General features: G+C 47.0%; 2 protein-coding genes across 2 annotated transcripts in view; one reads left to right on the top strand and one right to left on the bottom strand.

The window, feature by feature from the left end:
- SMG7 (SMG7 nonsense mediated mRNA decay factor) overlaps positions 1–5752 on the top strand; it is a 52339-nt gene extending 46587 nt beyond the window's left edge. The window contains exons 18-23 of the mRNA XM_082484205.1: positions 204–353; positions 2460–2540; positions 3122–3281; positions 4681–4851; positions 4952–5103; positions 5617–5752. Coding sequence (XP_082340331.1) covers positions 204–353; positions 2460–2540; positions 3122–3281; positions 4681–4851; positions 4952–5103; positions 5617–5730 — 828 coding nt within the window. The 3' untranslated portion in view covers positions 5731–5752. The remainder of the gene's footprint in view (positions 1–203; positions 354–2459; positions 2541–3121; positions 3282–4680; positions 4852–4951; positions 5104–5616) is intronic.
- A 3368-nt stretch (positions 5753–9120) lies between these two features.
- Positions 9121–19580, bottom strand: NCF2 (neutrophil cytosolic factor 2). The gene is made up of 15 exons (XM_082484378.1): positions 19329–19580; positions 18753–18835; positions 18308–18416; positions 17960–18094; positions 17479–17586; positions 16484–16543; positions 15280–15323; positions 14927–15068; positions 14562–14624; positions 14110–14188; positions 12382–12425; positions 11622–11773; positions 11430–11541; positions 11024–11186; positions 9121–9364 (listed from the first exon to the last, which is right to left on the bottom strand). The coding sequence occupies exons 1-15, from the start codon at positions 19500–19502 to the stop codon at positions 9267–9269; spliced, it is 1566 nt and encodes a 521-aa protein (XP_082340504.1). The 5' UTR covers positions 19503–19580; the 3' UTR covers positions 9121–9266.
- Positions 19581–20082: the final 502 nt, after the last annotated feature.

Below are 20082 nucleotides of genomic sequence, written 5' to 3'. Positions count from 1 at the left end.
TTACTTTCTGCTCAGTATTTTCTCTCTGTGTACCTCGACACACTTCTGCTGCACCACTTTCTCACCTTGCACTTCTGCATGCCATCTTCTGCCTTTCTCTTGCTGTTTTCTCTCATCCTGCTGTGGTTTAGCCTCTCCTCACTGTCTCTTGCTGTTCCCCTTTCTGCCTTCTGTTGTCTCACTGTGCTCATTTCTGTCACTAGGACCCCAAGAGCTCCCCTCTGCTTCCTCCGGACCTGTTAAAGAGTCTAGCTGCCTTGGAGGAGGAGGAAGAGCTGATTTTCTCTAATCCTCCTGATCTTTACCCAGCTCTGCTGGGGCCTCTCGCCTCTCTTCCTGGACGAAGCCTCTTTGTATGTATTTGATGTAATACTGCTGCTTCTCACTCTAACTGGCATCTCTTTCTTCTGTGAAATTTTATAAGAAATAGGAAATTCTTTTCTCTCCCCCATCCCTCCTGTCCAATTCCCTGCCTCACCCTTGACCTAGTGCAACAGCTCAGACCAGCTGAAGGCCCTCAGTGTAGCAATACCAGCAAGTTGGTTCAGAAATTGAAACAGTGGGCTTTTCTTGTAAGTACAGTCCACAGGAGAGATGTTGATGCATTGTTTAATGCACTTGCTCTTCTGCAGTTGTGTGGGGTTAGTAATAAGGGTGAGCGGGAGCACAGTGGAAGGTTCAGTTGTGGGAAGTCGTCAGAAGAAGTGTGGCTTATTATAATCTGCATATAAAAATTACATAAAGGTAGGGGGAAACTGCCCTACTAAATGCAGAAGAGATTGTAAAAGAACAAGATGATTTGGGAAGAAAATTGCAAGCAACTGCCTAATAATCAGCAACTCCTATAGAAATACAGTAATTTTTGACAGACTGAGATTTTTTTTTTTATACATTTATGTATTAAAACCTTTCTAGTTCACTAGCTGGAAGTTCTGAGCTGCTGAATTTGTAAATTGGCTCCAAAAATGCAGTATGCCTTTCTAGTATGGCTGCAAGCATGTTCATTAAATACTACTATTTCAGATTAGTAGCAGTAACAAAGAAGAGTTATTTGTGGCTCTACTTGAAATCTCTGATTAAGTCTTTTCTTCAATTTTACATGCCATCCCAAGGAGCCACTAGCAAAATAGACACCCATTTCTGTCTCATTAGATACCTTTGCTAAGAAACTAATAGCTGCTTCTTCACCAGCTTTCTTTGAAGATCTTACAGTTTCTGTCTGCTGACAAATGGAAGGAAATTCTCTGTGCAAGCTGTGTGGATATGCAGAGTGTGAATTTTGTCTGCCTTTTAAAACGTGTTTTCAAAGTAATGAGTTGTCACTTTGAAAATCTAACGAGCTAGGAGCTGCTTGCCGAGAAAATGAGGCTGTTTGTCTTGAGTTTACAGGATAAAAGCAAAGATATTGAGACCATGTTAAAGAGAGAGGGACGCTAGTTCAGGTTTTTGTTGTTTGAACAATAAATTTAAAAACATCTGACATGCTGAGCTGGTATGAGTGCAAGAGGACTTTTATTTGGAACAGGACTACAGCTTAATTTTGGATCACACGCAGTTTTACACATGACCTTACTAATTCTATGGCGTGGTGATCCTGATCCTAAGTTTGGTGGTGTGTGTTGTCCACCAGCAGAACTTTATAATTTTTCTTTGGTTTCTGATAACCGATCCTATTTCTTCCCTAAATAGGCTTGTTTCAGAGACACTATTTTTCACTGCTTAATCATTGTAAGAACTGAAGAGAAAGCTGAGAAATAATATGCTGGAAATAAGTGTATGAAAGGGGGTGGCGTAGATGATGGAAAAGTTATGATCCACGCTATCTTAACATGGAACCCCAGGGGAATTTTGGAACCTATGTGATAAACACTGGAGTTTTCTTCCTTCCTCTCTACAGTCATTTATAATGAAAACAAGAGAGCATTAAATTAAACTTGGACTGTTTAACCCAATTAAAAAAATCACAGCACTTATCTGCTCCTACTGTCTGAGAATGTCTATACAGCAGGGATGCTCTCAAAACCAAAAAATATTCTGTCATTAGCAACATATAGGAGTCCACACGTGTTTTAAAGAAGTCCTCTGATCACTGGGAAAGATCCTGTCTCATTTGTACAAGATTCTGCACAACTATAGGATTTTCTTTGGCAGAAATCTCCCCTCTAGATGTATCAGAGCATTACACTTACAATTTGCAAAGCTGTTCTGGCAGTAGGGTTTGTCCGAGACTCCTGGCTGTCGGGATTTTAATTTTTAGATATTAATTACAATTAGTAAGGAAACTACTGATTTTCTGCACTTCTTAGTTTGCTCTTTCTGTTGTCCATGGTACAGGAGCTAAAATACAAGGAAGGTTTTAAATGTGACCAAAAAAACCTTGGCAGTTGCTGATAGCATACTTTGCTCCTACTCATTACACTGAACGCTAACTGCTCTTTTTCCCCTATTTGTTTCTGAAGAAGTCCCTGCTGGAAAAACCATCAGAACTGATGTCTCAGTCATCGTCTTTCCTGTCCCTCAGTGGCTTTTCTCTTAATCAGGTAAGTGAGGACCTTTGCTGTCTGCAGTCCTTTGCTGTTTGAGCTTGCCATTAAACAAGGTAACATGGAAGAAATATGGGGATATCCTTTAGTTCAAACCAATGGAAAACCTGAAAGAAATCTGTATGGGTGCCTAGATTCAGTCAGTATTGGCAAGATTATATTTGCCTTTATCAGTTGTCTTCCCAAATTCATCATAGCTATAGTTCTGCAGACCTACTGTTGAATCTTGCTGAGTTCATGGGCCACTTGCTCTTAGTAGAATTGTGGCGTTGACTGAAAAGGTGTACCTCAAAGCCTTGTTATATGTAGGTTTTTATTCCTGAGCAATGGATTACCACTTTTAAAGATTTTGTGAAGGCTTTGCAGTTCAGCCAGGAGAAATCTGTTCTGATTCAGAATGTGATGGACTTCATGTTAAATAAAATGGTCAGAGAAAAGGGGGCTGGGGAGTAAAAAAATAAAACATTAGGAAAACATTTTGATCTATAATTGTTTTCTTTGTACAGTCCTAGTATTTGAAATAAATCCAATACCTAAACTCTTAAATTCTTTTTCTTTTTCTTTTTTTTTTTTTTCAGGAAAGATATCCAAATAACAGCATGTTCAATGAGGTATATGGGAAAAACATGAATACCAGCACAAAACCAGAAGTCACCCCTTCAGTTGCCCATCAGGAGACTTCACTATATTCTCTCTTTGAAGGGACTCCATGGTCTCCATCCCTTCCAGCCAGCTCAGGTAATCCTGGTAGTGTCTAGTGATTTAAGAGGATTCGAGTTAATTCTGAAACTACTTCAAGTTAAATGTAACTGGAAATTAAAAAAAATACCCGCTTGACAAGGTGTCTGAAGGTTTCTGTTTGTTTTTCTTTATATATCCTCATAAATATGAGGGGATTCTGTAATTAATATAGCGTAAGAACCTGGATTTTAATTGAAGTAGTTGAGCAGGAAAAAAGTTATAGGAGGTGTTAAATCCTGAAATCTCTTTGACTTAGATTCCTGACAAGCATCTGGGAGTAGGGCTTCAACTTAAACATCTGTAGGTTTTCAGTGTTGCTTCTTTGCAAAAAGCAGGAAGAACTGGATTTCATAATGTAGATATTTGAAAAAGAAACTGTATGACTGAAGAGTGTGGAGAAAAATATTGACAGTATTTTGGGGTTTTGGTTTGTGTGTTTTGGGGTTTTTTTGGTTTTGTGTTTGTTGTTTTTTTTTTTTTTTTAATGTTAAGCAGCCTACAAAGCAACCTTTTTTCCTTAGTAATTGTCTTAAAGGCATGAAACACAACTATTATGTCATGATTTTTATTCTCACTAAAAATCCAGAAGAATGTGAGGGGAGGAATTAGCTGAATCTAAGAAACAAGTGGATTTTAAATAACATCTGCACTGGATGAGATTTTTGGTTGCACTGAGACTTTTGCAGCCAACCAGGAATAACCATTGTGGGTGAAATGGAAGGAGTTGCACAGTGCTTTTATTCTAGCAGGATTTATGGCTCACATGGTTTCAACTTTCTTTCCCTTCATCTCTCCGTTCAAGACCTCATAGTCTCCTGTCACCCTACTATGCTGTGTTGTCTTCAAGCATTGTTGTTTTCTGCCTGCAGATAGGCTTTTCCATGCTTGCTCTCCTCTTTCGCTCAGTATTGAGTTCTGGTCTGAAATGCTTTAGGACTCATAGAAGTGTAAAACATTCACAGACCTGGGAGTTGGAGTTGTAAACTTGCAAAATCCTCAAGGTCTACTGGGGTTTTTTTTGTTGGTTTTTTTTTTTTTTTTGGTTTGTCGAGCTTGGAGACAGGTATGGGTTTTTTTAGTTTGAGAAAAGTTCTTCAAGAAATATAGGGAAGACTCACTTTGGATAGCCAGCCTTCTTGAGATTTACTGGGTTTTGGTTTTTCTGGTGAGCACATGTATGCATTAAATACAGGCATTCTCTTCTTGTATATGCACAAAAATTTTCACTCAGAACTTGGGAATTTGCATTATACTTGTGTAATGGAGGGAATAAAAACTGACCTTCAGCATTGGAGAAAACTGGGTGATGGCAGAATTTGCAGCAGCTCTAAGAAACTTAAAGTCAGGAGCCTTGCTATTTCTGTTGACCTTTTTCCTCTTGCCTTGTAATCACCAGATCATTCAACACCAGCTAGCCAGTCTCCTCACTCCTCCAACCCCAGCAGCTTGCCAAGCTCCCCTCCAACGCATAACCACAGTTCTGTTCCCTTCTCCAACTTTGGACCCATTGGGACTCCAGACAACAGAGACAGGAGAGTCGCAGACCGCTGGAAAACAGATAAGCCAGGCAAGTGCTGGGTTTCTGGGGTTTTGCAGAGCCAGCTGATGACGTTCATTTCGCCATGGTTTTGCTACATTCCTTTGAACTTTTCTTTCTCCCATATTAGCAATGGGAGGGTTTGGTCTGGACTATCTCCCAGCAACATCGTCATCTTCAGAGAGCAGCTGGCACCAGTCCAGTGCTCCCAGTGGCACCTGGGCAGCCCAAGGCCCTCCCGCTATGGAGGACTCCTCAGCTGTGCTTATGGAGAGCCTGAAGGTATGTTTGACACTGTGCTCAGGAATTGGGTGCTTGTCTATGGGGCCAGACGATCCGGTGATGAGCGTTAGCCTATTGCAAGTGTCAGAGTTCAGTGTCAGAAACCAAAGGGTTTTTGTGCAGATTCACTTATGCAGGCAATGTTGGAGGTGTGACCAGTGCTGGAAGATGTCACAGTTTTCCAGTTCCTGCTGTTCTAGAATATTTTGCGGAACAAGACCAGGCTGGCAGAACTGGAAAAAATTTGTAACATTTGGTTTGACTAGTTTAAAATTAGTAAACATTAATGTGGGATGAATTTTTATGGTAAGGAGGATTCTGGAAGAGGATAAGCTTCTTCCAGGGAGCCTCTCTTTAGAAGGCCTCTCTTTGAAGTCTGGATAACTTTCATGATAAGCCGGTATGACTGATAAAGAGAAGAGGGAGAATATAGAAAACTGTCTCCGCATTCTCGTCTGTAAGAAGGGGTCTGTCTAACGCAAGGAGGTGCAAGTGTTGGCTGTTTGTTTTTAGTCCATCTGGTCCAGTTCCATGATGCACCCTGGACCCTCAGCCCTGGAGCAGCTGTTAATGCAGCAGAAGCAGAAGCAGCAACGCGGACAAGGCACCATGAACCCGCCGCATTGAGACAGAGGTGGCAACCCTTGCAAATGAAGGCTCCATAAACCATGGCATGTTGGGTTTGCAGGACTGGCCCACACAGTCCTGTGCAGGTGGCAGCCCTCTCTTCTGTTCCTTGCTGTCAGGAGGGCGTAAGTGCTCCACCAACCCACTGAGTGTGCACAAAACGACTGCAGTGCAAGAAAACAACACCAGGAACTCTCCCATCCCTGGGCCCTCTGGAGGGAGAGAGGAACTGCTGTTTGTCTCACTCAGTAACCTGATATCACCGCCTCTCACCTTCTCCATCGTGCATGTCCCCAGCCACATGGGAAGTAAAAGCTGAGAATGAAAGGCAGATGGGAGAAGCCAATGAGAACTTCTCAATCCTTTTCCTCTCTTTGGGGAGATAAAATAGGAATCCATTAATGATTGCTTTGCTGACTGAGAATGTAGTTGAAATTACTCCTAAACATCTTTATTACTATCTCAGTAGTAAGATCACACTGAATTCTTCCGTACACAGACGTGCTTCGTAGTCAGTGTGTAGCAATGAAAGCCCCAGTTGCTGCTCCGGTCAGAGGTGGATGGTGGTGAGGTGGGGCTCTATCTCCTGGGCTGGCAAAGGAGTTTCATGAAGGAGAGTCTGGCACTTGACACCACTTCACCCTTCACCCAAAGGCTTTGGCTAGCCCCTGGGTGGGTTAGAGACTCCAGCATGAAATGCCCTCCGTTCAGTAGGTATTTGAGCTATAATCGGTGACGTGGGGCATTGCAGCACTCTGCTGGACAAGCAAGTTAACTGCTATGGGGTTTTAAATTAATGTTTGATTCCTGTACATTTTACTGTAGCATAGTGGCTAGCCCCACAAAGGGCAGGCTAGTCTGTGCATTCACAGCCTGACTCATTTTAATAGGTAGGTAGAAAGCTTTCAATGGTTTTTGGTTTGGTTTTTTTTTTTTTTCTTTCTCTCTCCATCCTCCCATCTCTGCTGGATGCTAGTAGTTTCATTACCGACGTGCAACATCTCACAGAAAATAATCAGGGGTCCAGCAGGACTGGGTAAAACCTACAGTCAGCCTGGACAGTGCGGAGCGTACGCACCCCCACAGGCACACATCAGCTCTGCAGAAACCCATCCCCCCGTGCCCCCCGCCCCCAGCTGCAGCCCCAAACTTTCAGTTCCAGAATGAAACTCAAGACAGCCGTGGACACGTGTGTAACCCACACATGGAAGAAAGCATAGTGCTGTTCATAGATGAAAAGGTGCAGAAGGGAAAAGGAAAATGTTTTATTTGCTATTTATTAGGGGGAAGGAAGACTGGAAACTTTGTTAAAGGAAAGGACAGCATTATTGTTAGGTTTCCCAGGGAAGTTATGGAAACAATCTCAATGTCCATTTGCTGTGTTGGCAGTAGGGGTTTGTGTGATGATTCAGGATCTCTGAGCTGGAAGTCAGCTGCAGAGCAAAGCACATGCAGGAGCCGAAGTGACACTGGAGCCTGGGCAGCCCCAAAGAATACAAAAAGGGAAGATGGAGGAGACACAATATCCCTCCAGGTGTATGAGCAGCTCCCCCGTGATCTCCACCTTAGCAACATCAACTTTTTGTTGCATTTCGAAGCTGTATTTCCTTTAAAAAGTCCAAAAAGTGAAGTTCCCACCCAGTGGTAATATGAACCAAACCCCTCTGTACTTCTCTCCGCCCCTCCCGGTTTGTGTATTGAGCTGTGTACCCAGGCAGCTGCAACATTCCAGTGTTTGAACCATCACTGACTCTTGCACCCTATACGAGCTAACCAGGTTCACCATCTCACTCCCGGCAGTTCCAGGGTCCCAGCCGCACCGTTCCACTTGTGCATGAGCATCTGGCCTTGGGAATGCGTCTGACTCTTGGCTGGGACTCCCCTCCTGCCCTCCGACACCTGGAGGAGCGAGGGAAGGGGCCCCCAACAGAAACTGGTTTGTGTCGTAAGCTTCTTTTGTGTTTTTTGTCTGTCTGTGCAAGAACTGCAGCTGCTGAAATCAGCTTTGCCTTTAATTAAACCATGTTCTCTCCATCCAGGTCTGTGTGTTGCATTTATTTCCCGTGTAACTCAGCTGCAGGCTTTTAAAAATGTGTTATTTTTCTGGATAAGTCAGAAGAAGGTTTGAAGTTGACTTTTTGTTTTTCTATTTGAAAGAGAACTAAATAAATCACAGATATTCTGGTTTGGGCTCAGTGCAGGTAATTAGATTGTGGTTTTGTGCTGCCTGTGTGCAATGCGTTTTATGTATGGAACCAAAACCAGATACAGGAGTAGCTTGTAAAGCTCTCCTTCAGTTGCAGGCTGGAGTACTTGAACCTATTGAGCACAGGTAATGGAGCTGGAGGAGGCAGATCCTTCTGCCATTGACCTGCCTGTAAATCAGGATGTTGGCTGTTTGCAGCCAGTTTCTGAACAGCATGCTTCTAAATATGTCAAAGAAAACTATGGAGATGCTCTGTGTGTTTTGTTTTTTTTTTTTTAAATGACAGGTGTTTATTGTATCCAAACAACTCTTCAGAGTAAGTTCCTTTAAAAATAAATACGAGATGTAGGTTATTGGCAGAGTGGGGTTCTCCAAAACTTGCGTGATAGGATCCAGAGTGGGGAAACTGCTGCCCTTAGCCTCTTTTAAGCAAAGCACTCCCAACGCTGTAGGTGGCTGGCTCTATCTACAGCTCGTATATTTTGAGGATGGGGCACTGTAGATAATTTTAAATTGCCCGAAGGTCTAGCTGTTGGAGAAGGTAAAATAGTGTGGAGGTAGTGCCAAGGGTAGAGGCGGGCAGACCTCTTGGATAGGGAAGAGGGCATCAAAATTGCGTAGGCTTTTATATAGGGGACGACTTTGCTGCTGACGACCTGCTGAGATTCCAGGCAGCGTCTTTCTAAGTTACTGTCTCTTCTGACTGCTGAGAAAAAGCTTTGAGATATGGCTCCCAAAGGTGAAAAAAATGTGTATATTTTTTATTGGTGGGTGTTTTTAAAGTCACTGTGGTGACCTGTGTGGCTCCTCTCCCCTGAATTGCCAATTGGAGCAGGGCGAGGCTGCACAGCATCTCTTGTTTGAGTTCTTGGGATTGGCAGTAATGTTTTAAGGAAGTAAATGCTGTTGGAAGTTCAGCCTTTCCTGGTCTGCAGCTTCCTGAATGCCAGTTCCTCTTCTGGATCTGTTGGCAGGGCTGTAAATGGAAGTGGCACCACCCTCTCGTGGGTTTTCCCAGCTGCTGGCTTGTCCGTGTAAAAGCTTTGCTAAGGATAGGGTAGGTGGGACAGAGCTATTGCTAGCAAGTCTCTTAGTAAGCACAGTTTTTAGGACTGAATGTATTCCTAACGGAAACACAATTAGCAACTTTTGCATTGTTCTCTAAAACAGGTACTGATTAAAAGTAAAATAAAAAATAAAGCTTTTAATACAAGTAGCAATAATATTTTAAATCAATTTTCAAATGCAATGATTAATATGGAAACTTCTTAATTGCAACAGATGAATTCTTAATTCCTTTCCATGTCCACAACTTTAAGCTCTTCTGAAATCACATCTCCAAGTCTTTAGTGTTAGAGTTCTGAACAAAAGCGGATGGGAAGATGCCAATCTTCCCATTGCACTGGCCTTCTAACCAGTCTTCATTCACTGGAAGATAAAATTGACACAACTTTTGTCACCCTAGGGATGTACAGGAGCATAATAACCTCCACGTGCTACAGACAGCCCTGAGATCACCATTCTAAGGTTTTCTGCTGTTAAATAACTATGTTAAAGCCTGGTAGAGAGAGGAATGTGGAGGAAAGGGGCTGAGGGGGAACGAGGTAGAGAATCAAGTTGTAAGGTAAGAAAGAACACAGTGCTGAACCAGAGTAGGAAAAGTAGATCAAAATAGAGACCAAGGGGCTCACAAACTGCCTTGAGTACAAGACAGTGGAAACAAAGTGACTGTGGAGAGCAAGGAAATTATCTGAAACCTTGCACTGTCCTTCAAGATACTTCAAGATTCATCTCAAAAAGTATCTTTTCTTTTTTTTTTTTTTTTTTTTCATTAAAACAATTTCTTATGTCTTTGTTTCACTCAGAGGCTCTTCTGAGGAGGGAAACAGATGCCCTGTACAGGGTCTGTACCCAATTCTTTACTCGATGTGGGCTCACCTCCAGCTTTTGTTGGAGCACAATAAATCAAAAACATGCACTGGATCTTGCTGAGATTTAGTCTGTATTTAAGCACCAATTCTCATAGAAACGCTAAAGACTAATATTAAAGAGGATCGAGGAGACTAATGGAAGATTGTACCCTTAAAAAGAAAACGAACCAGAGGAAGTTGCTAGGTGAGAGAAATGGGACAAGTAGCATTCTGGGATGTAACTGCCTTCATTCCTAATGTAAGGCATTGTGCGGTGGCCAAAACGAGGCTGCATCTTTAAAAAATAAACTGCGATCAGTAAAGTTAAACACAGCTCAAGTGAAACTCCCATCTTGAAACTGTTTAAGCAAGGGGGTTGCAGGAACAGGAGTGTGATGAAAATATGTTGGAGGAAGTGTGTATAACACTGAGACTTGGGTGGGAAGCCCATGGTAGAGCTGGAAGAGCTCTGCCTGCGCTATAGCACAAGGCAGTTGCCATGGAAGAAGGCACTCATAGAAAGCAATCTTGCAGACTTTAGGTCCTGCTTGTTTTGTGGCTTCAGAGAACTGGCTGATAAGTTGAAAACCCTTTCCTTCATCAGTAGTGTGTAAAGCAGAGGCTGGAAACACCTCAGTATATTGGATATTTTTTTTTTCCTTCATGGGGATGAAGCAAATTTGCCCTGTGAATCTGGAAACTGGAAGCTTAGTGACACAGCTTTTAGCAATGTGAAGGAAAGCAACTCTCATGTGTCCTTAGGTTGTCCTTTCCCCTGGCTTCCACCTGCTACCTCGTGCAATCTCTGCAGGCTGCTTTTCTAACCTGTCTTGTGCAGTGCATTCAGTGCAAGCTTTCTCAGAACTGCCCTGCAGCAGAAATCTGGGCAGCTTACTTTCCATCTAAAGGTGGCAAACTGCAGGAGGAGGTTTGCTATCAGTGAAGACTGCCTGAGCCAGGCTGTTGCTCTGCAAGTCCCCAGCATGAAGCAGTTTGCTTTGGAGGACTGGAGAAAAGAGGGAAAAGAGATTGAAGTCCCTAGTGAAGCTTGTAGGCTCCACTGAAGAAAACGTGTCCAGTGTCTTGACAAAATACCTGAGAATTTTTGGCCTGCCTGGCAGATGTTGGGAACTCACATCATCCCTCCCTTCCCCTGTCACAGAAGGAGCACAATTACCTTTGGATAAAACAAGTATCACATCTCCTGCCTGGAACTCCAGGTCTTCAGGTTGGGTGGCTTCGTAATTGTACTGTGCTACAACTTGGGTTGGTCCCATCTCCTCTGGCGGTGCCTCCTGTGGTGACTCCTCTGGCTTGCTGTCCAGTAAAACTCCCTCTCCCTAGGGCAGAAAATAAGCTGGTAAGCAGAGCTTGTTTCTCTTCCCCTGGTACAAAGAAAAAGGAGAAGCCAAAAGCTCTGCTTCTCCTCCCACTCTTTGCTCCTCTGCCTTTTAAGAGGTCTCTGGCTTGTTTTGGAAGCCATAATCCTGCGCTCATGGCAAGGAAAGCAAAGGCAACATCTGCTTAGGTTCTTTGCCAGGAGCAGGCAGAAGAGGTGGCTGCTGCTGCTAGCTGTCACTGACCTCCGTGATGTCGCACCACACTGTCAGACAGTTGTCCTTGCTCTGGCTCCAAGCTGCCTCCAGGTTCTTCGCGCTCAGGGTCACTAGCGCTTGGCTCTCTGCAGGCTTGTACCTGGGTGTGCAGAGGATGTGGGATAAGGGTGGGAGCCCTGAAAACACAGCTGTGGCTCCCTGTAGCGGGCAGTGCCTCACCTCAGCTGCACATGCTTGGGCTGGAGCTCCAGTTTCTTGCAAACCAGGTCCAGGAGCTCTGTGTAGGAGAGGCTTGGCTCGACTTGCAGGGCGACTGTATATTTGTAATGCACCTTGAGGATGTGGGGGCTGGAGACGGCTGCTTCGGCCTCCTGTGGGCGGTAAGCTGGATGTCAGAGCTTGTGTGGCGTGGTGAGGGCAGGGAGAGGGACCAGGATGTGGAAACTGGTTGCCTGAGTCAAACCTGAGTTGCGGGGCATCAGCTGGCTGCTGGTCAGGGAGACATCTCTGCTAGCGTGTGCAGCCTGTGATACTTCCCTCAGGGCAGCTCAGCAGTTGTGCCACCCAGGCTACGGTTGGATGTGCAGCTGGTTGGCAGCCCTGGGCTTGTCCCAGGAGATAGCGCAGTAATAGACTAGGCACTTGGCAACCAAACTGTGGCTTTCGTGTGACCAAATTTGAGGCCGCGGGTCAACCAAGGTAAGAGTCATACAAGGGCTCTGCTGACAGCCCTGGGCCCACCAGGGAGTGGACCTGGAGGAGAATTCCCAAAAAGCAGCCCTAGTCACCTGGTTGGGTCCTGATGACCTGCTGGCCCCTACCCCTGTCGTTATGCTTTGGAGAAGCTCCGGAATGATGAAAACCTGAAACACTTCTAAGGCCATGCAGCTTGCTGGGAATGCCAGCACCTTTCAATGTGCAATAAATGCAGATTTGTAACATCAATGGGACCTCGGGGTTTATATTCACAAGATGTTACCTTTGCTTCATCTCTTGGCTGCACCACAGTAGCAGGAACGTAGTCTGTGGAGGAAGAAAGAGGTCGCTCAGCAAGTGGGACAGGGTAAGCATCGCTGCTCTGCTCCTAAATACAAGTTCATATCTCCTGCAGCCCTTCTCAACACCTGTCATTATCTGCAGCAACACCAACGAACCCTGGAGCCAGCAGTGGTCCCTTGAATGGATGCAGCATCAGCTGCGATGGGTTTCATCCTTAAGGTTTAGGTATAACCACTGAGCAGAAACTTGGGCTCTGTGCCTTCCCTTTTATAGGGATGAGAGCTTTACGGGTGGGATATCTTTCCGGGAGGGATTTTAAAAAAAAAAAAAAAAAAAAGGAGCTGCTGTTTTTAGTGTCTTTGCTCTTCTGATCTTCCCTAGGTCCACACTGAAAACCCAGGCAATCCCTGTCCTTCACCAGGGTTATAAAGCTAAATTCAGACCTCCAGGTAGGGTGATTTCATGCAGGTTTGTTGAAGTCTCTTCACAAGGATCTGCTCTACATTTTGTCAGTGCTTTGACATGATTGTGCTCATTATGGGAAGAGACAGAGCTACACTATTGAATACAGTCCCACTGCTAGATCTGTGATGGCTTTTAGTACCATCAAGATACTTTTTGAGGTTGTTGGGTTCCTGAGCTGTTTGCCCTTAACTCCCATGAGCCACAGCCATCTTCTGTATCAGCTTTACCACTGGACTGCCTATGAGGCTGCTCTGCTTGGGACACAAGGTCTGTCCTGTCAGTAGCCTTTTGGTCCACCTTTCTCCACCACCAACTGACTCAGGCTCACCTCAGCGCAAGGAGCTTGGCAATTGGTTGTCTGTGTATTCCTACTTTTCTTGGCAGGTTGGCTGTTGATAGCCAGAATAAACTGCAGCAGGTTAACACTGGTGCGGGACGGTCTCTGCACGGTGATATTTTATACCCCAGATGTTTTTTTTTCCTGCAGCAGCGTGGAACTCAGCTTAGCTGCAGGCTTCTAGCTCCGAGCACTGTGTAATGTTTTCTAGAGACAGCAACTCAAAACACTTCCTCCCCGCTCTTTGTTTCAACTCTCGTTCTCACCTGCCTGCGACTCACATGCTCCCCAGCTTTAAACAGCAATTTCAGACCATGCACCTGAGCACTCCTGCAGCAGCACAGATGCAGGCAGCAGAGCCCTATTTCAGATTCCCAGCATCCTGAAACAACTGTGCTGGGGGCGATGTGTCCCTGCCCCAGGCCTGGGACATGGGACAGTGGGTAGCGTTGGCCAGGACTCCCCTTCCCAGGGCAACTACAGCTCCTTGAAACCTAGCCCAGCTCACAGCAGCACTAAAGCCATCGCAGGTGCCTCGCTCTAAGGAGAAGTCTGTAAGGAACCTTCTACTCCAAGACTTGGACAAGCTGGGTGACTTGGCCTGATCCTATTCCCAGGCCCTTTTTCCCATTAGTTGCTGTGCTAATTAAGAGTGTGGAGGGATTTACTTTCCTTGGGGACCCACATGCTCTATTTTACTCCATCCTCAGCACAGCAGTTGCCATCTCTGCCTCCTGCTTTAATACCTCTCCATCCTTGACTGCAAATGGGCTGAAGAACAAGATGGAGGTGAACCCCACCTCTGGTCTCAAAGCCTGAGCCACAGCACAGAGGAGACAGTCTGCAACCTGGTGCCAGGGTTTTGCCCCTAAGGCACACCCGTCCCTTCAGCTCACCCTCACTGACCTGGTGCTGGCCGCCGTGGCTTCTCTGGAGCGGGGGAGCTGGGTGGCTCTGGGATCTCAGCTTCAAGAGGGGTTTCTTCCTGTGCCGGATGGGAAGAAGATAAGTGTTGTCAATCCCGTCCTTCCTAGAGGAGCTGAGGCGCTGCTGCCCCATGGAGTAATCCCTCCAACCTGCTATTTTCCCAAGGTCTGTTTGGGGTCTTGAACTGGGGAGAGGTGACTTCGCCACCTCTTATCTTTGGCATTGCAACCCACCATACAGGGGGCCATCAACGCATCATCTGCCCAGATTTTGCAGGCCTGTTAAGTCATGTTAAGGTGACACCAACCCCAGCATTACAAGGGGGAGGGAGTTACAGGTATGTGTTCTGTTGGAAGGCCCAGGATAAGTGGTGGATGAATGTGTGGGGATCTTCCCTCCCCAGGACACCATCTGCTCCTGGGCCTCCTTACCTGGATATGGAGCTTGTTCTGGAGCTCCACAGGCTCAAGGTAGTTGCAGGGGACGATCCCTTTCTGCGGGAGGAGAGACAAATGGGGATTGCTTGGCAAGGAGGCAACCCACCGCTGGAGGATGCAACTGAGTTTGTCCTTGCCCTGCTCTGAATCCAGGTGAGTCCCTGAGGCTTGAAGGTTAGTTGCTGCAGGTTGGATGGGTTTCACTGAACGCTGTGGCCTGAGCCAGAGTGGATGTAAGGGACTTAAGTCAGAAACTCATTTAGTTGCTGACAGCAAGGCTTTGCCCTGCAAGTCCTCTGCAGAACCTCACAGCATCCGCCCCATTGTTTGGCCCCTCCTGCCAAGCATGCCCCTGGTACCTTTCCATTGAACACCACCGTGGCCCAGTTGTCCTTCTCTTTCTTCAGGACAAAGACAATGTTTCCCGGCAGGACCTGCAGTTCCTCGGCAGTCTCAGGGGTGAACTCGTACAGGACGCGGTGTGGCTGCCCTTCGAGGGCCCTGAGTGCAGGGGCAGCAGCCAGGTCAGGAAGGTGGGCAACATTGTTTTACTTTGTAAGGTGAACCCAGACCTCCACCTCTTTGTTTCTATGATCCATTCCCTGCCCCCCCCAAGTTCTGGGTGCCAGCTGGACACTCAGCTGGGATCCTGCAGGAGGCTTGGACCTGGCTGCATGGGTTAGCAGCATTACCTGTCCTTCACACAACTCACCTGAGGATTTCTGGAGTCTTGGGCCTGGGTGGAGGACCAGAGGCCTGCCGACAAGAAGACAAAAAAAAAAATTATCAGTAATCTGGAGGCCTTTCTCTTGCCTTGTAGAAATGTCCTGCAGCCTTCTACCGTGCCTGCCATCACCCCTACATGATTCCTTTCTCCCCGTGCTGGTGTCAGGTCAGACAATTTCAACCTAAAGGGAGTTTTGTTCTGCTTTGCAGACAGCTGTAGTAGGTTTTTGGCTCTCTGCCACCATGATGTGTAAAGCAACTGCCTTAAGCGTTGTAAGGACTATCATTGGCTTTGTTCCTTCAAAGGAGCAGTTTCCAAATTCTTCCACCTGCAGTTGGTTTTCAGAGGCACAATCCTGTTTTCACGTGTGATTTTCATTTCAGCTTACAGAGGGGTGAGATCACAGATTTGGGATCAGCTGGTTTAAACTAAGTTGTGCTTCCTGTTACTGTGCTTGTAAAATCCCCAGCTGCTGCTGCTGTACTTTATGGTCTCTCCTGCCTAAGCAGTTTAAGGTCTCTAGTGGATTTATCAACCCTCTGAAGAAGCTACTTGAAATAGTCCTGACTCCTGCAGCAAGGTATCAATGCTTGGCTGCACTGAGGAGAGTGTATTTTATTTTGCATCACAGTGCTGTAGGCTGCAGCAGCTGTGCTTTCCCATACCCTCTCAAAAAGCTCCTGTAAAAACTCTTAGGTGCCTTTAGAGATGGAAAGATGCTGCTATGTCATTAGGAAAATGGCAATGAAAATGCGAAGGGCTTCAGGAACTGAGAGGAGGATGGAGAATGCAAGCAAAACTGCTCTTGCTTCTCTGATGGCTTGAGCTGAGACAGATGAACTCAATGAATCTTACAGGGAGGATCTGAGACCACTCCCTGATGAAAGCCATTGCCCCACAGCGAGAGTGAGGGCAGAGGATGTGCTGCCAGAACACTACTTCCCTGTTCAGGGAACTGGTTTGACCTCAACCACATAAGTAGGTGGGTTTGGGCTGCGCTCTCAGATGACAGAGAGAGCAGCTGAGATGTGGGGGCAGTGTCTGCCTCCCACCTGTGGAAGTAGTGGAAAGTTCATGGTGGCAATGCTGCTATTTGTAAGCCAGAGCCCTCAGAAAGCTGTGGGATGATACCCATCCCCACATCCTCCTGAACTTTCACCGAGAATGCTGTTCACTGGTGATGTCTTACCTGTGGTTGGAGTGGAGCAAATCCTGAAAAATCATCCTTGTCCACCACGGATGCCACCACCTAGAGCCAAAGACAGACAAGTAGTTACTTGGTGCTTGTGGACCTCTCAGACATCTATCTGCCCTCCTTCTTTGCTGTTGGCCAAGCCAAGCTCCTCAGGATGCTTCAGGTTCAAGAGGGTCTGTGATTTTAGTCAAAGCATCTTTGACTACAGGCTCAGTGCTTCAAGGCATCAAAACTCACCTCTCAGCTGTGGTAAGTTCTCCCCACCATTACTGCAGTTAGTGTCATTATAACCTAAAAGTTTCTATTTAGGGAAGGGAGTCAGAGAGTCCAACTCAAGCCCTTAAACATAATTTAGAAAGTTCATAAATGTTTGTATGCAAGTTTCTGGGGATCCCCGGACACTCAAGGAGCTGCCTACCTCTCAGTCATCTGATTCTCTAGTGCCTGGACAACCGATGGTTCCCATTATAGAGGATTGCTGCTTCCCAGGACCTGAGCCCAAGGCTGATATCCCAGTGCTTGGAATTTGCACACTCATGGGAGAAAATCTGGCTCATTTATCCAAGCTGAAAAGCCCCTTTCAAATGGAGCAGAGGAAGAACTAGAGGTTGTGGGTATCAGATTTTAAATAGCTTCTTCCCTTCCCAAAAAAATCTTGGCTCTAATTGAAGCTCCAGTGGGACCTTTCCAGCTCGTTGCTGACTGACTGTCCCTCATGTCTGGCTAAGGAGAAAAAATGAAAATAGGCCATGCTCTGCAGAAACATGCTTTCAGCTCCTCTGTTCCTGCAGAATCCCTGCTCCTCAAAAGACCCCTACATGCCATCTGTCCCTCCACACCTGGGGAATCCCCAAGGCATGGACCAGCTCCATATCTTTGGCTGCCCACCAAGCAGCAGATAGCAGCTCAGAGGGGTGGTGAGAGGATGGTTAGCAGCTCTCCTCAACCCACAGTCTTGGCCTTAATAAATAAGATTATTTCTTTCTTACCATAGCCTTCCCCAAATAGTCCTTCTTCTCCAGCTGAGCCACTTGCTTTTCGTTTGGTCTAAACAGCTTCCCTGCAGGAATGGCCACCAGCTCACAGAGGTTCTGCTTCTGTAGCACAGAGAAGTCATAGTGCTCTTCAGAGGTGAGAGCAGGGACTGTTTTGCTGTCCCCTGCCTTGTACCTCTGGGGTTAAGGTCTCGCTCCGCAAAGTCAAAACACCACTGTGACAGCCCAACCCCAGCTTTGACACAGTCCATTTAGCCTGGTCTTCTCATCCCTGCCTCCCCAGTGACCTAAATCTCTTCCCACCAACTCCTAATGCAGTATGACACCCCCATTTTGCACAGCCCACTGCATTTTTCTCCTGCTCTGCTAAAGCTGTAGCAAAAAGGTGGTTTCTCTGTCACTGGGCTTTTTCTCCCTCCTTCCTGTGGTGCTGCTGTGAGCAAACATGGTGGCTGTAAGACTTGCTCCTCCTTACCAGGATGGCTTCCATTGCCTTGTCAATCTTGTTGTGCTGGGGCTCGCTCTTCATGCTCATGGCCAGCGTCAGGTGCTCCTCAGCGTTCTTCCAGTTCTCAATTGTGGCATACACCAGTGCAATGTTATAAAGTATCTGCCAGAGGAATGGGAGCAAGAAATGAGCTCTTAGAGCAGCCAGACCCTTGCCAGGAGTATGGTGAAGGAGAAGACAGCAGGGTTGTGGCACCACACTGCACCAGCTTGCTTTTTTGCAAAGCACAAAGAGAAGCTGGCTGTCTTCTCCTTACATTTCTTGAGATGCTGAATGATCCTTTGGGATCAAAACTACCAGTTAAGTCTTTCTCACCTCACAAGCAAAGAGCTTGTACCGCAGCCCCAGGATCTTGTAGTCGATGAGCTGGTTGCCTCGCAGCTGGGCCAGTGCCTCTTTGAAATCCTTGATGGCCTTTTCATGGCTGTGGAGCAGAGGACAAGGGCATCACCTTACTTGTGGTGGCATTCTGTCTGCCTGGTAGCCCTCGCAGATGCCTCTAAGTCTTTACTTAAACTTTCTTGAGTTTAGTTGGGTCTCTCCTATCTCCTCACAGTGTTTTCAGAGACCCTGGATGAGGAGAGGTGCTCCAAGTCTGGTGTTAATCCCAAGACTGCACTGCTGATGAACAGGAACCTCTGTTTTACCTCAAGGGGTTGCAGTTTGGCTCCTGTGGTACCAACCTGCCTGGGGTTGTCTTCAGCTGAAGGCTGGCGTCTCTGCAAAGGGCAAAACCAAAACTTTAAAGCCGTCCACTCACTTCTGCCTCCGGTAAAACACGGTCCCTCGCTGGAAATAAGCCACGGCCAGGTGCTTGTCACAGCTGATGCTCCGAGTGAATGCCTGCATGGAGGTAGGAGTCAGGCAAAAAGGGGATGAGAAGGGGAGACCTTTAAAAAAATGAGGCGATAGAGTGGTTATACCTATCCTGCTTTAGCTAAGAGTCCTAGGCTGGGCTCTGTGGGCTATGTCTCGCTGCAGCTCTGGGCAGTGGGTGGCAGAGGCTGCACCAGGCTCCCAATTTTTTTGAGTTGGACCCATCTGCCACCACTTGCTCAGCAGCTTACTGCCCCCGTGGTCACCTTTGGGAGAGAGGGAGGGCAAGCAGCAAGCTGTGCACCTCTTCTGCTACTTCGCCTCTGATTCACTGAGAAAACAGGTTCAGCAGGAACAGCCCAGGGGTGTTATGCTTCATCCCAGTTTTGAAAGGCCCAAATCCTTCCCTTGGTGAGACCTTGGACCTTAATTCCTCCTCTTCCTGCTGTGTCCATCTGTCTGGCAGGTCTGTGTGCAAACTCACCAGCGCCTGCGAGCAGGAGTAGTGACTGTACCTTACCTCCTCTGCCTCTGCCAGCTTCCCCAGAACAAGGTGGATGCAGCCGATGTTAAAGCAGATTTTGGCAGGGGGGTTCTGGACTGCCATGAAGGCATCCAGGGCTGCCCTCCACTCCTTCCTGTCGGCCGCACACACCCCTTCTTGCCACAGCCGGATTGTCTCCACCAGGGACATGGTGCGGTGGGAGTGGGATGTGGGGTCCCTGACCGTGTCGTGGGTCTCGCTCCTTTCCTCGTCCTTCCTTGCAGTGCTGCTCGGCCTCTCTCTGGCTCCCCTCTGCCTGTACTTCTGCCTTCCCCGCTGCCAGTGTCGCAAACCTGGCAGGAAGTGGCCTCACACACGTCAGTGAAACGCAGCCCCAGGATGGGGAAGTGGGGGAGACGCTGCCCTTGCTGTGGCAGGTTTCCACGCTGAGCTGACACGGCTTGCATTCTGGGTCCTCTCTGGCAGTCGCTCCTCACCTCTTTGGGTTTTGCTTCTCTGGGTTCTTCGCGAAAAGCCATGGATTTTCTTGGCTGGGTGGTTGATCAGGTCAAATTTAGGGTTGCACTGCAGCTGAGCCCCTTATGCCTTCCAAAGTGCGGCCCTTGAGGGAGGTAGTTGCTAAATGGTTCCTGCGGGCATCTCCTGGCAGGCACAGCTGCCTGCAGCTGGGCTGGGGCTATCCTGCCTGTCTGCCCAAGCAGGAAGGCAAAGTACAGCCCAAGGCACTGCCTGGGAAATGTTTTGTCCTGCCCATCCCCCACCGTGATGC

The sequence above is a fragment of the Vanellus vanellus genome (genome assembly GCF_965231255.1).
Source record: "Vanellus vanellus genome assembly, chromosome: 5".
In the NCBI taxonomy this organism is placed as follows: Eukaryota; Metazoa; Chordata; class Aves; order Charadriiformes; family Charadriidae; genus Vanellus; species Vanellus vanellus.
This window is presented reverse-complemented; position numbering and strand designations above follow the sequence as displayed.